This window comes from Schistocerca serialis, chromosome 9 (genome assembly GCF_023864345.2).
Source record: "Schistocerca serialis cubense isolate TAMUIC-IGC-003099 chromosome 9, iqSchSeri2.2, whole genome shotgun sequence".
Taxonomy (NCBI): domain Eukaryota; kingdom Metazoa; phylum Arthropoda; class Insecta; order Orthoptera; family Acrididae; genus Schistocerca; species Schistocerca serialis.
This window is the reverse complement of record NC_064646.1, coordinates 202062013-202076921: the sequence shown is the minus strand read 5'-3', so window position 1 is coordinate 202076921 and position 14909 is coordinate 202062013. Positions and strand designations below refer to the sequence as shown.

General features: G+C 43.4%; 1 protein-coding gene across 1 annotated transcript in view; it reads right to left on the bottom strand.

Moving 5' to 3' along the window:
* Positions 1-13725, bottom strand: part of LOC126419467 (sodium-coupled monocarboxylate transporter 1-like) — a 166531-nt gene extending 152806 nt beyond the window's left edge. The window contains exons 1-2 of the mRNA XM_050086654.1: positions 13506-13725; positions 321-480 (exon numbers count right to left, since the gene is read on the bottom strand). Coding sequence (XP_049942611.1) covers positions 321-480; positions 13506-13717 — 372 coding nt within the window. The 5' untranslated portion in view covers positions 13718-13725. The remainder of the gene's footprint in view (positions 1-320; positions 481-13505) is intronic.
* Between the last annotated feature and the right edge of the window lie 1184 nt (positions 13726-14909).

Genomic DNA, 14909 nt, shown 5'->3' with positions numbered 1-14909 from the left:
AGGCCCCATTTCCAGCAGGATTTCCTAATTGAAGTTATAGCAAACTTTCCCCTTTCTCCGTTAGTAAATGGTCAGAAGAGTGACGAAACACAGATAAACTTGTAAATGCGTGAATAAGCATGGGTTGGAGGAAGTCTAGCTGACGTTAAGAGTTGCAGCACTGTTGGGCTGCTTTTGCGCGCGGGCTCGCGTGCGCGAGCGCGTTGTGTGTGTGTGTGTGTGTGTGTGTATGTGCGCGCGTGTGTGTAAAGTGGGAGGTATTTCCCTGTCATGATAAAGGAAACAGTTAAAAACATTTATGGACGAAGCCTCAGACTTACCTCGTAGGTCGACGTGATGCGGAGCTCGTGGAAGACTGGCAGATACGTGAAGCCAACGAACACGGGAGCAATCAGAATGGGCACCTTCATGAAGGCGTACTGCGTGCCCCGGAGGTACAGCTCAGTTGGAATGCCGATCAGAGTTATGCCCGAGACGAAGCTGCCAGAGAAAAGGCCATTGCTCTAAAATGCCGACGGCTAGAGACTGGGTTATGCGATAAGGCTAAACCATTGAAAACGGAAAATGATTTTCAACAGAGGTACTACCTGATATCACCAACATCGGATTCAAAATAATCATCAGAGTCATCGTATGCAATTTGATCTCATTTCCTACCATTGATCTAGACATTTCCAGCGGTTGCAGGCTACTACTACACTCACACATGCTGCCCCCACATAGTTTCTAATCACGAAATCGAGCCTAAAGTTTCCCCGGTTAGTCTACAACCCATTTGCCTGCCTATATATCCACCACGCCTGTATTATATTTTCCTTGCCGTCGTAAATATATGTCCAACTCGAGTCTGTTCCATTATCCATTTCTTTTGTTCCCCGTTTTTCCATTAATTGTCAAATCCATGCAGTCATTGCCTCCGGAAAATCCCTTAGTTTTAAATGATTACCGCACTGGAAACGCTAACAACAGTGACTGTAAACTGTCCATTTCAGAGATACTGTGTGTTTATCTCCGAAAGTTATATTTATTGTATCAAAACCACTAAAGTCAAGTTTTACTGTTCTCTTTATTTTGCTCTTCGCACAAACGTAATTTTTTTCCGACATACAAGTACCCATTAACTAACAGTATAACTTCACTGAAAATTTGTACTTTTTTTAAAACGCGTTGGTAGAACATTACTTTAGTCTTGTTATTTTTTGTTAGTAAAAAGAGCCTCAGAAAGGGAGGCGACGGCGTTGGGATCACAGATTTGTTTCAAACTTTGTACACCTTTAGTAGGCCATTAAAGCAACATAATCTGCAAATATTAAGGTGCACTACTCCGGCAATTCCGAGAAAATCGCAAGAGAAGTTTTCCGAATCTATTATAAAACCGATGTTTCTGTGTGTGGGTACCAGACATTAGAGTTCGTGGTTCTCAAGTGGCATTCCGGCATCGCAGCAGGGCTAGTAGGTTCCGCCTGTTTCCTCCTCTGCCGTTGGGCCGCTGGGCTGCGGGAGCTTCCTACTTCGTCCTCAGTATCGTGTGTGTCGTTGTGAGCGGCACATCGTTGTTTGTCTCTCGGAGTCGGTGTTTGTGATTCCATTTTGACGAGGGGTTGTCTAGCGTCTTGATGTCGTGGGTGGCTCCCAGGAACATTCCACGCACAGTACCGCCAGTTTTACACTACTGGCCATTAAAATTGCTACACCAAGAAGAAATGCAGATGATAAACGTGTATTCATTGGACAAATATATTATACTAGAACTGACATGTGATTACACTTTCACGCAATTTGGGTGCATAGATTCTGTGAAATCAGTACCCAGAACAACCACCTCTGGCCTCAATAACGGCCTTGATACGCCTGGGCATTGAGTCAAACACAGCTTGGATGGCTTGTACAGGTACAGCTGCCCATGCAGCTTCAACAAGATACCACATTTCATCAAGAGTAGTGACTGGCGTATTGTTACGAGCCAGTTGCTAGGCCATCGTTGACCAGACATTTTCAATTGGTGAGAGATCTGGAGAATGTGCTGGCCAGGGCAGCAGTCGAACATTTTCTGTATGCAGAAAGGCCCGTGAGAGACCTGCAACATACGGTCGTGCATTATCCTGCTGAAATGTGGGGTTTCGCAAGGATCGAATGAAGTAGAGCCATGGGTCGTAACACATCTGAAATGTAACACGCTTCCAATGTGCGTTCACCGAGATGTCGCCAAACACGGATGCGACCATCATGATGCTGTAAACAGAACCTGGATTCATCCGAAAAAATGACGTTTTGCCATTCGTGCACCCAGGTTCGTCGTTGAGTACACCATCGCAGGCGCTCCTGTCTGTGATGCAGCGTCAAGGGTAACCGCAGCCATGGTCTCCCAGCTGATAGTCCATGCTGCTGCAAACATCATCGAACTGTTCGTGCAGATGGTTGTTGTCTTGCAAACGTCGCCATCTGTTGACTCAGGGATCGAGACGTGGCTACACGATCCGTTACAGCCATGCGGATAAGATGCCTGTCATCTCGACTGCTAGTGATACGAGGCCGTTGGGATCCAGCACGGCGTTCCGTATTACCCTTCTAAACCCACCGATTCCATATTCTGGTAACGGTCATTGGATCTCGACGAACGCGAGGAGCAATGTCGCGATACGATTAACCGCATTCGTGGTAGGCTACAATCCGACCTTTATCAAAGTCGGAAACGTGATTTTACGCATTTCTCCTCCTTACACGAAGCATCACAACAACGTTTCACGAGCCAACGCCGGTCAACTGCTGTTTGTGTATGAGAAATCGGTTGGAAACTTTCCTCATGTCAGCACGTTGTAGGTGTTGCCACCGGCTCCAGCCTTATGTGAAGGCTCTGAAAAGCTAATCATTTGCTTATCACAGCATATTCTCCCTGTAGGTTAAAGTTCTCGTCTGTAGCACGTCATATTAATGGTGTAGCAATTTTAATGGCCAGTAGTGTAGTTTCGAGAAGTCCAGACGTCACGTGCAGCCGAGTTCGTTAGAAATTCATCACTGAAACTTGCTGGCACTAACTTCAGCGCACACTCCGCTGCGGAGTGAAAATCTCATTCTGGAACTCATCTTTGGTTTGTAGGTACGATCAACGTCTCATCGGAACAGGTTCACACTGCTTGCTTCGTATCTGAATCCTATGAGCTGTATGTCAATCTCATAGAACAGTTTCACGTTGACAGGCTTTTTTGCGGCGCAACCAACAATTGCCTTTCACTCATCGCGATGGCCCTAATAGCATACTGGCTCTGGCGAACGCATAAATGATCTTTTGGATAGGGTGGATAGCAATGTGCGGTTGTTTGCTGATGATGCTGTGGTGTACGGGAAGGTTTCGTCGTTGAGTGACTGTAGGAGGATACAAGATGACTTGGACAGGACTTGTGATTGGTGTAAAGAATGGCAGCTAACTCTAAATATAGATAAATGTAAATTAATGCAGATGAATAGGAAATAGAATCCCGTAATGTTTGAATACTCCATTAGTAGTATAGCGCTTGACACAGTCACGTCGATTAAATATTTGGGCGTAACATTGCAGAATGATATGAAGTGGGACAAGTAAGTAATGGCAGTTGTGAGGAAGGCAGATAGTCGTCTTCGGTTCATTGGTAGACTTTTGGGAAGATGTGGTTCATCTGTAAAGGATACCGCTTATGAAACACTAATACGACCTATTCTTGAGTACTGCTCGAGCTTTTGGGATCCCTATCAGGTCGAATTGAGGGAGGACATAGAAGCAATTCAGAGGTGGGCTACTAGATTTGTTACTGGTAGGTTTGATCATCACGCGAGTGTTACGGAAATGCTTCAGGAATTCGGGAGTCTCTGGAGGAAAGGAGGCGTTCTTTTCGTGAATCACTACTGAGGAAATTTAGAGAACCAGCATTTGAGGCTGACTGCAGTACAATTTTACTGCCGCCAACTTATATTTCGCGGTAAGACCTCAAAGATAAGATAAGAGAGATTAGGGCTCGTATAGAAGCATATGAACAGTCATTTTTCTCTCGTTCTGTTTGGGAATGGAACAGGGAGAAAAGATGCTAGTTGTGGTACGAGGTACCCTCCGCCACGCACCGTATGGTGGATTGCGGAGTATGTATGTAGGTAGATGTAGAATATGGGAAAGTAAGGGTGTTTAACTTTTCACCCGAAGCTCATTACATTTTCCTCAAGACCGTCCTGCTTCCGTTTGCAGATATAAGGAATATACGGCGGAACGCCGTTCCCCTCAACATCGTTTACAAGATTACAGCGGAGTTCGATCAGTGGATATGGCGGTTAACCGGAATATTCCCTCTAATTTGCAGGTAAGTGGATACCGAGTACATATAATTTACACAGGACAACAAGGGACCTGTTTTATATGTAATGAGAGTGGACACGTTGTCCGCGTCGTGTCACGGTCTTACAGTCCAATTACGAACAACGTAAACGGCTAACATTTGCGGATCTGATTCCCCACGTGACAGCCATTGTGCCTAACGACCTTTCTGAATGGCAAGGCGAGCCATTCCGTGTTGGTGCCAGCTCATTTACACCCTTAGCCTCACGTCGGGACTTCACCACTTCACCACTGTGGCTTCCGGCCGCGTTGGATTAGCCGAGCGGTCTAGGGCGCTGCAGTCATGGACTGTGTGGCTGGTCCCAGCGGAGGTTCGAGTCCTCCCTCGGGCATGGGTGTGTGTGTGTTTGTCCTTAGGATAATTTAGGTTAGGTTTAGGTTACGTAGTGTGTAAGCTTAGGGGCTGATGACCTTAGCAGTTAAATCCCATAGGATTTCAGACACAAGCGTAAACGGACGTGAGGAGTCAGACAATTCCTCTTCGCTTTTTCGCTTTACTGAAAAGATTCCCGTAGAGGAGGCCTCTCCCCTCTCTGAGTTTAGACCGAATGACAGCATATCGGTTGCTAATCAAGACTCGAAAGCCTCAGTCACTCCCTCCTACCTGACTTCCGAAACCGGGAGAGCCCCTTCGGAATCACATGAGGATAGACATGTACCGGAGCACCGTACTATATCTACGGAATTGCTAGACATCTCTGAACCTGTAACGTATCCCCACCCTCCTTCTGCGGCCTCAGATGGGAAAAGTGTGCCACAGGCTGCTACTGATCGAACCCAGATCGGCCCAAGTGTACCAACGGCACATGTGGTGACGTCAGTTTCCGATTCCGTTGATACTGTATTTCCGCAGGAGCTCCCATTTTGTCCCATGCAGCAGTCACCTTCCCGCGCAGCTGCAACAAACATCATTTTTAAGCTGATCGCGCGGCATCGCGAAAAAATGAAAAACAGGCAGAGGGTGGACGAGAGGCACCCACTTCTTTATTCAGATTAATCCGTTGATTCTGCCATGGACGGTAATACATGTAATCAACTGCATAGCTTTGTTAATTGATAGATGCAGGCCTCTCTCTTCCTTACCTTGAATGTGAACAGAATTATGTCCTAGTTTAGATTTGCGGTGCTGCTACAGATTATTTACGATTCAGGTGCTGACGTCATATTTTTGCAACAAGTATTATATGAAAATTTTTCTATTCCTGCCTTTGCTGTTTTCTTTAATGTAGCTCGTGAACTACCTACTGGTACTGCGTTATTTTGCAAACAGGGAATACGGCCGAAGAATAGGCTGCACTTTTTGTGACCTTACTTCGATTCTTCTTTATGCTCCTTGAAGATCTGGTGGTGCCACAGATCGTGCGTGTTTTTGTAACGAGGATGTAGTTTATTTATTTCGTAAAACTCCGCAGGCACTTCTGTTAGGCGGAGATTTTAATAGTGTTCAGCGTCGTATGCATCAGACCCCTAATTTTAATTTCAGTAAGGATCTAGACGATTTGGTGCTTTCTCCGAAAATACTAGATGCGTGGATCTGTTAATATCCCACTCTCGTCAGGTACACGCATTTTACAGCTAGCTCCAATAGCGATAGACGTGACACCCCCTTGTTTCACTGATCACTGTACAGTAGGTTCAAATTTAACTCATGTGCCGCAACCAGCAAAACTGTACCCGTTTGAGAGATTTGGACTCTTAGCTTGCCTTCGCACGACCGTTATCCTTCTCGTATGGAACAGTGGTCACGGAATGCCAAACCTTTGCTCCGGAAAGCCATAATGCATAACGGTGCTGAGAAGGCGAGGGATCTCTGTCGGACCCAAGAGTTTTATTATTCCGTTTTACGTCAATTATGGATTATGGATCTCCGCTATGCTAAGGCGAAACGTCTTCCGTTTAAGAGGCAACAACTGGAAGAACTCAGGGTGCGATCAAAATCTCGCTCCATCCTACTGAATGAGCTGAGCTCCTTATAACACCTTGTCCGGCTGCGGACGCGACGCAAACGAGCATGTATCACTTTCCTTACCCACACCGATGGTCACATACCGTCATCCTAACGTCACATTTCCACAGCTATCTATAATTACTTTACTGAACTTTATGATGACCCTCCTACTGATATGAATGTCCATTATCGGTCTACTCCTTTCCTGAAAAGTGGTCAAATGTGTGTCTCTTCCAAAGGGACCAAAATGCTGAGGTCATCGGTCCCTAGTTTCACACACTACGTAAACTAAGTTATACTGAAAACGACACACACTCCCATGCCAGAGACAGGACTCGAACCTCCGGCGCGAGGGGCAGCGCAATCCGTGTCATGGCGCCTCAAACCACGCGGCCTCTCCTCCATTGCGTGGTTACTCCCGCATTAAATGATGATATTCTAAGTGACTTTACATAATATGACGTTCATCGCCTTATTATCGGTTCACCTTCAGAAAACGCCGAGACTCGACAGTATTTCTAAGGAATTTTATGTACATTTCTTGCATCTTATAGATGATACCGTTACGTCACAGGTAAATGGGGTTACCCGGGTGGGTTCGATTCCTGCTCCCTTTATGTTTGGTAAAATCGTTTTAATTCCGAAGACAACCAGACGTCCAGACATTGATAAATTCCGACCGATCACACTACTTAATTTCGGTTACAAAACTGTAGCCCGGACGGTCAATAGCTGTTTGTCGATACTGCTAAAGAAAATTATTGATGTTCGTCAACGCTGTGTGCTTGGGCTCATGATTCTGACTTCTGTAATCGAATACCGCGACGTTGTCTCCGTGGCTGCTGCGACTTCTGCCTTTGGAGCCTTACTTTTTATTGACATTAATGAGGCCTTTGACCAGGTCAGTCATGGTTTCTCGATATAGGTGCTCTAGTGGACCGGTCTCAGTTGCACTGCCTGTCAGGTATTATACAACCTTTTTACTGGTATTCACGTATCTGTCGAATTGAATGGACAATGTTCTCCCCAAGTCCGACGGGGCTGTTGCTTTTTGTCTTGGCCTTAGAAACTCTGCTTCACCGTATTACTGATCAATTACGTGGCTGGAAGGTATTGGGAGAAACCATCTCGGTACTAGCGTACGTGGATGATGTTATCGTACTGCTACGTCATGTCGATAATATATCCTTGCTCAATGACATATTGGATTCCTTTTGTTCTCTGCTTGGGCCTGCATTAACGAACGGAAATGTACCCTATTAATACTGCAGCGTTTCCAACACGTTGTAATTCCATGGATAACGGTTGTTGCTCGCCACAAGGCATTGGGAATGAATATAGATCGCTGTCCGATGAAAATGGCTCCACAACTGGCGGGAGGTGACGAATGGAATTCAAAGGGTAATTCGTGAACATGAACGTCGTTACCTTAATCTTCTCTACAAACCGAATATCTTAGATTTCCAGCAAAATGTACTAAGTTGCACAAATATTCCCGCTCACCGCGATGATGGCGCGCAAATTGATGCAATTGTCTCGTCGTTTCCTTTGGAAAAGTCATAGTAGCATCTACGACTTCCTAAAGGTGTACAAAGTTTGAAGTAAATCCGTGATCCGAACGTCGTGGTTTCCTCCTGTCAACCGCGTTTATTAGACGACAACGTTGTTAGTACTTTCGGTGAGCAGGCATATGCCCAACATTTGATACCATTCGGCATTACGTTGAAACCAAAGTCACCGCTTCCTTGAGTGTCGTCTGATGATGATGATGATATGGTGACCCAAAGCGTTAACGGTATTAACATTAAATGAACGCGATGTAGACCTCTTTTTTATAATCAAGACATAGCTGTCACTGTAGTTCCATAGACATTATGTCTAAAAGTACTATCGTTCATTTTCATGCTGTCTTTCAGATTGTTTGTATTACGCTGTTCCATTCGTTATTGAAAAATACCTGCACTAGATGCGTGCATTACACCGTCACTAGCAAAGTTAAGGTGTTCCATTTATGTATGCTATCTTCGTTATTAAGGATTGGAAAACGAAACTTCATATAGGACTGCAGATACTGAGCTTGGTAATACGCCTCTTTCAATTCTACGTTTCTTGCTTTCCACATGGATTGTAACGTAAACTGTGTTGTTGAGCTACATTTTCTTCAGTATGCTAATAGGTTGAGTCACTGTCTCTTTTTCCAGAGTTATTACTACACATTTTCTTGAAACCAAGTCAAAAGCTTCCCGAAAATCTATAAAATCCATGCAAACTACTAATTCACTATCATTGCTCCCTCCTGTACCTTCCTAGACCCTTGCAAATGGGCCACTGTGCTAAAATCACTTGTAACACCCACTCTGCCAGATTCGAATTTAATGTTTATTACAGTTTTACTGAATGTTCTGAGCTTTTTGGGAAGGAGGCGGACAGTATTTCATGCCGTGGCAGATTCTTGCTAAGTAAAGTAATTACGGGATTGTGTCAGATGTGGGAGATTGTTTTTTCTTCAGTAAAATTCTGTAAATAATTTTGCAACTGAAATGGATTACACAGTAAATTTTCTACGTTGCTCGATGTACTCATTGATCGATTGGTTTGGGCATTGGTACTGACGTCAGAGGATGGATTGATGTAGGTGATCGATAACAAAATACATTAGTTAATAAATGCAGCCCAACCTCCTAGAAGTTTACCTCGAACAATGGATCACAAAAGAATCCAACACGAGATTCAGCGCACTGAATATGACATCCACTTTGATACTTGGCAGACCTAACACACTTTTCCTTTCTTCGAATGATGGTGCGCAAATTGATACAATTGTCTGGTCGTTTCCTTTGGAAAAGTCCTGTTCTTCGGCTTCGGTATGAAATGGTTGCAAGACCCCGTCCCCTTGGGGGCTTGGGACTTCCCAGTATCAAAGCCATGCCTCAGTACTGTTTATACGGCATACCGTGTTAACATGTGCTCGAGCAACTCATATTAGTACATCTCTTATTTACGTGTCTTCGAACACAACTAAACGACTATTATACACTTAAGCTTTCGGCTAAAAGGTCCTCTTCCGAAGTAAAAAGCAGACTTTCATACAAGGTGCCCACAGTCCAGGCACAGCGATCAGAGACATGTGTGTTTGTTGTGCCTGTGTACGTTTTCCACTTTGGAAGAACGCTTTTGGCGGAAAGCTTAAATACGTAGCAGTCTTTTCGTTGTGCCTTTCTGCGAGTCAACGTCTCCTCATTGTGGTGAACAGTAAACTATCCTTTTCGTAATACTGTCGTTATTCTATTCTGGACTCTCCATTCTCCGAAAATCGTTATTAGCTTTTAGTCGTTTTGCCTCACTCACGCGGGTGCCATCAGGTACTGCACATTAACTGAATGGGCTCTACTTCACCCCAAGATCTTTCGGCATTTATAGACGAAAGCATGACCCAAAATGCGAAGTAGATAATACGTGCAAAACCATGAAGTTCTTGCTACATTATTAGAAATGCTCTGAGGCCAACACCAACCACACATCCAGTGTCTACAGAAGAGTTACGTACACCGTACAATTCCCGTAAGATTTCCTCATCGATAGAAATCCCTGATGCTGTTGTTCTGTTGTTTAAATCATGTTTGCAGCGAGTTAATGGGGGATTGAAATCACATTTCTCCATGTACGCGTTGGGGTAATCTCTGGCGATATTGGAGTCCACGGATGTGGGCAAATGTCTCGAGGTTCGTTACTTCCTATCCAGCAATGAGACATTACACCGTAGTGACACTGTGTTGTATTCTATGTTGCTTGAATATGAGATTAAAGTACCTGAAGTTTTGGAAAAAGCCAGCATTTCGAGGCAGCTGATTCAAGTCACTCTGTGGTCTTAAAAGCCGTTTTGGCCATACAACTTCCCATAAGAAAGGGTACAAGACAATTTAAGTCTACACGAATCTATACGTCGCACCAAGGACCTTTTTAGTGTTCGGAAGCCTCCATATACGCTCGTTTTACAGGTAAAGTTTAATACTAAAATGAAAAGTTGAATCATTACTGAAAACTAATAGCGGTAAAAATATGTCACGTCCTCTGAGATAAACAAGTTTCACCGTCAACACAAAGAACAATATACTCTTATACTGGGTGGCTTGTATACGAGACGTTGTACACTTGCCGACAGTCGTGTGGGGAAAAGCAAAATCTCCACTTGCGCGAGGTGTAAACTTTCATGGGTTCATTATTTCATCAGAAATGCAATTTCGACCTGACTCTTAACATTGTACAGGCATGCTGTCTCTTCAAGCGATATCCAGCGTTGTTGTCTTCAGTCCAAGACTGGTTTGATGCAGTTCTCCATGCTACTCTATTCTGTGCAAGCTTGTTCCTCTCCGAGTAACTAGTGCAACCTACATCCTTCTGAATCTGCTTAGCTTATTTATCTCTTCGTCTAACTCTACGATTTTTAGCTTCCATGCTTCCCTCCATCACTAAATTGGTGATCCCTTGTAGATGCAGAACGTGTCCTACTAACCGATCCCTTCTTCTAGTCAAGTTGTGCCACAAACTCCACTTCTCGCCGATTGTATTCAGTACTTCCTCATTAGCTACGTGATCTACCCATCTAACCTTCAGCATTTTTCTGTAGCACCACATTTCGAAAGCTTCTGTTCTCTTCTTGTCTAAATTATTCATCGTCCATGTTTCACACCCATACATGGCTACACCCCGTACAAATACTTTTAGAAAGGACTTCCTGACAGTTATATCTATACTCGATGTTAGCAAATTTCTCTTTCTCAAAAACTCTTCCCTTACCATTGCTGTCCACTTCAACAATCATCAGTTACTTTGCTCCCCAAATAGCAAAACTCCTTTACTACTTTGTGTGTCTCATTTCCTAACCCAATTCCCTTAGCATCACCTGATTTAATTAGACTACATTCCATTATCCGCGTTTTGCTTTTCTTGATGTTTATATTATATCCGCCTTTCAAGACACTGTCCATTCCGTTCAAATGGTCTTCCAGGTCCTTTTCTGTCTCTGACAGAATTACAATGTCATCGGCAAACCTCAAACTTTTCATTTCTTCTCCGTGGATTTTAGTTCCTACTCCCAATTTTTCTTTTATTTCCTTTACTGTTTGCTCAATATACAAATTGAATAACTTCGGGGATAGGCTACATCCCTTTCTCACTCCCTTCCCAACCGCTGCTTCCCTTTCATGCCCCTACATTCTTATAACTGCCATCTCGCTCTTGTACAAATTGCAAATAGCCTTTCGCCCCCTGTATTTCACCCCTACCACCTCCAAAATTTGAAAGAGAGTATTCCAGTAAACATTGTCAGAAGCTTTCTCTAAATCTACAAATGCTAGAAACGTAGGTTTGACTTTCCTTAACCTATCTTCTAAGGTAAGTCGTAGGGTCAGTATTGCCTCACGTGTTCCAACATTTCTACGGAATTCGAACTGATCTTCCCCAAGGTCGGCTTCTACGTTTTTCCATTCGTCTGTAAAGAATTCGTGTAAGTATTTTGCAGCCGTGACTTATTAAATGATAGTTTGGTAATTTTCACAACTGTCAACACCTGCTTACTTAGGGATTGGAATTATTATATTATTCTTAAAGTCTCATACATCTTCCTCACCAGATGGTAGAATTTTGTCTTAGCTGCCTATCCCAAGGTTATCAGCAGTTCTAATGGAATTTTGTCTACTCCCGGGGCCTTGTTTCGATCTAGGTCTTTCAGAGCTCTGTCAAATTCTTCACGCAGTATCACATCTGCCATTTCATTTTCACTTACGTCCTCTTCCATTTCCATAACATTGCCCTCAAGTACATCGCCCTTGTATAGACCCTCTAAACACTCGTACTTCTTCCAACTTTCTGCTTTCCTTTCTTTGCTTAGAACAGGTTTTTCAGCTGAGCTCTTGATATTCATAGAAGTGGTTCTCTTGTCTCCAAAGGTCTCTTTAATTTTCCTGTAGGCGGTATCTATCTTACCCCTCATGAGATAAGCCTCTACATCCTTACATTTGTCCTCTAGCCATCCCTGCTTAGCCATTTTGCACTACCTGTCGATCTCAATTTTAAGACGTTTGTATTCCTTTTTGCCTGCTTCATTTACTACGTTTTTACATTTTCCCCTTTCATCAATTAAATTCAATATCTCTTCTGTTACCCAAGAATTTCTACTAGCCCTCTGCTTTTTACCTACTTGATCCTCTGCTGCCTTCACTATTTTAGCTCTCAAAGCTACCCATTCTTCTTCTACTGTATTTCTTTCCCTCATTCGTGTCAACGTTCCCTAATGCTCTCTCTGAAACTCTCTACAACCTCTGGTTCTTTCAGTTTATCCAGGTCCATCTTCTTAAATTCCCACCTCTTTGCACTTTCTTCAGTTTTACTCTACAGTTCATAACCAATAGATTGTGGTCAGAGTCCACATCTGCTCCTGGAAATGACTTACAGGACCTGTTGAATGGAATGAACAGTTCCATGACTATAGGATATGGATTTAGAGATTATTGAAAAAGACAAAAGCAATGAGAAGTAGCAGAAACGAGATCCAGAAACTTAAAATCAGAACTGGGGATCACGGAATAGGACTTCTGCTGCCTAAGCGGCAAAAGAAGCTATTATTGCGGAGCAAGGACGACATAAAAAGCAGGTCAGCATTGCCAAAAAGGGCAATCCTTTCCAAGTGAAATGTACTAGTATCAAACATAGGCCTTAATTTTCAGAAGAAATTTCTGAGAACGTACCTTTGGAGCACAGAATTGTGTGGTAGTGAAACATGGACTGTGGGAAAACCGGAGCAGAAGATAATCGAATCATTTTGAGATGTGATGCGACAAAAGAATGATGAAACTTGCGTGGATCGATAAGATAGGGAATGAGAAGGTTCTCCGCATAACCGGCAAGGAGAGGAATATATGGAAAACGCTGACAAGAAATTGATGGTAGGACATGTGACATGTGTTAAGACTTCAAGGAATAACTTCCACGATACTAGAGGGAGCTGGAGAAAGTAAAACCTAGAGGAGGACAGAGATTGAAATACATCCAGTAAATAACTGAGGACGCAGGCTGCAATTGCTACTCTGAAATGAAGGAGGCGCGGGAGAGGAATTCGTGGCGGGCGGCACCAAACCATTCTAACGACTGATGACTTTGTTTAAAAAAAAAAAAAAAAAGAAAAAAAAGTGTCCTTACCTGGCAACCAGCGAGACAGCAACGGGGATGATAGCCATTCGGCGGCCTCCTAGTAAATACTGCTCGGCAGTAGTGGCAATTTTGATGAAACCAAAGTAGACGCCGACGCCAGAGCAACCCACGAGCATGGCGCTGAAGACGATATAATCTACAATGCCGAAGAGCAAGCGGTCGTTTACTTCGGTGCCGTTCACCATCGAAGGGGTGTCCATCTTTTGGGCTTCAGTGGTCGATTAATGCTTCAATAATTCACCTGTGAACAGAAACCGAAATAAATTTAAGAAGCGTCAAACGATTATTTAGGAATGAAAGTTATTTTTTGGCTACGAATAGCGACTTTTCCATGTGACAGAACCAAGAAGTACAAATAAAGCTGAAAGGAATCGAATGTTTATGTACCATTTACCATGCGCATCAATATTAACGAAACTATCGCTACTTTTCTGTAGCGGACAAACAACTTGTCTCACGAACATAAAACTAAGTAAGGTGAGAAATAAATCACGAAGATTACATGGAGTTCCGTCGCATGAGCGAAGCACGTTTCTCGTCAAAGTACAAGAAAAGTTGCAGTAATGAATTAAACGAAAGAGGTTAGTAGTTTCAAGCCTCAATGGTGAACTTCCAACACAGAATACTCCTCCTGGCACTGAGCTTGAGCCACGTGAGTCGTAACGTACCTTTCATTTCCTGAACGGTTCTAGATAGGAAAAAGAGTTTGTCGCGAAACGATAGTACGCTAAGAGATACGTATAGTTTTCTTATTTGGTAAAGAGTCTTAACAATTGTATCGATCAATATACTGAGGAAATAAAAATTTTAAAGCACAATGATATACTTTCTTTAATGGCTTCTGAAAGTATTGTGATATAATGTCTTTTAATTTTGAGGCTGAAACTATTCACAAAGTTATCTGAGAAATATTTTATAACTGAGAAGCAAGTGGGCAGGAATCGCCTAATGCTTTCTAAACATGCTCCTGCTAAAGTGCATCGTTGTATCAAGTATTTCGAGTGTTTACTTGTCTGCACTGCAGAACTAGCAGAATCTGTTACGTCTATAGGCAGTTCATTTCTGCTTCAACATTCCTTGCATGCACACATGTACACCAATGAGGAGAAGGTTTGCTTTGCTGTGTTTGCACCGAAATACCCGACTCTGGCCGCATTGGTTTTGAATCTTAGCACATTTCTCGGATGCTTTTGCGAAAGTTTCCAATACCAGTGTTAAGAAGCAGTGTAGTCGAATTTAGACTTTCTCGGCGAATCTCGATGATGAAGTCTTCTCGGGTTATCAGCCAAGTCAAGGAGTCGTTCGGCGGCAACTTGTTGAAACGTTGCCGCAGAACGATGCATCGACTCGGCTGGTAAACCGAGAATACTTCATTATCAAGCACTATATCAT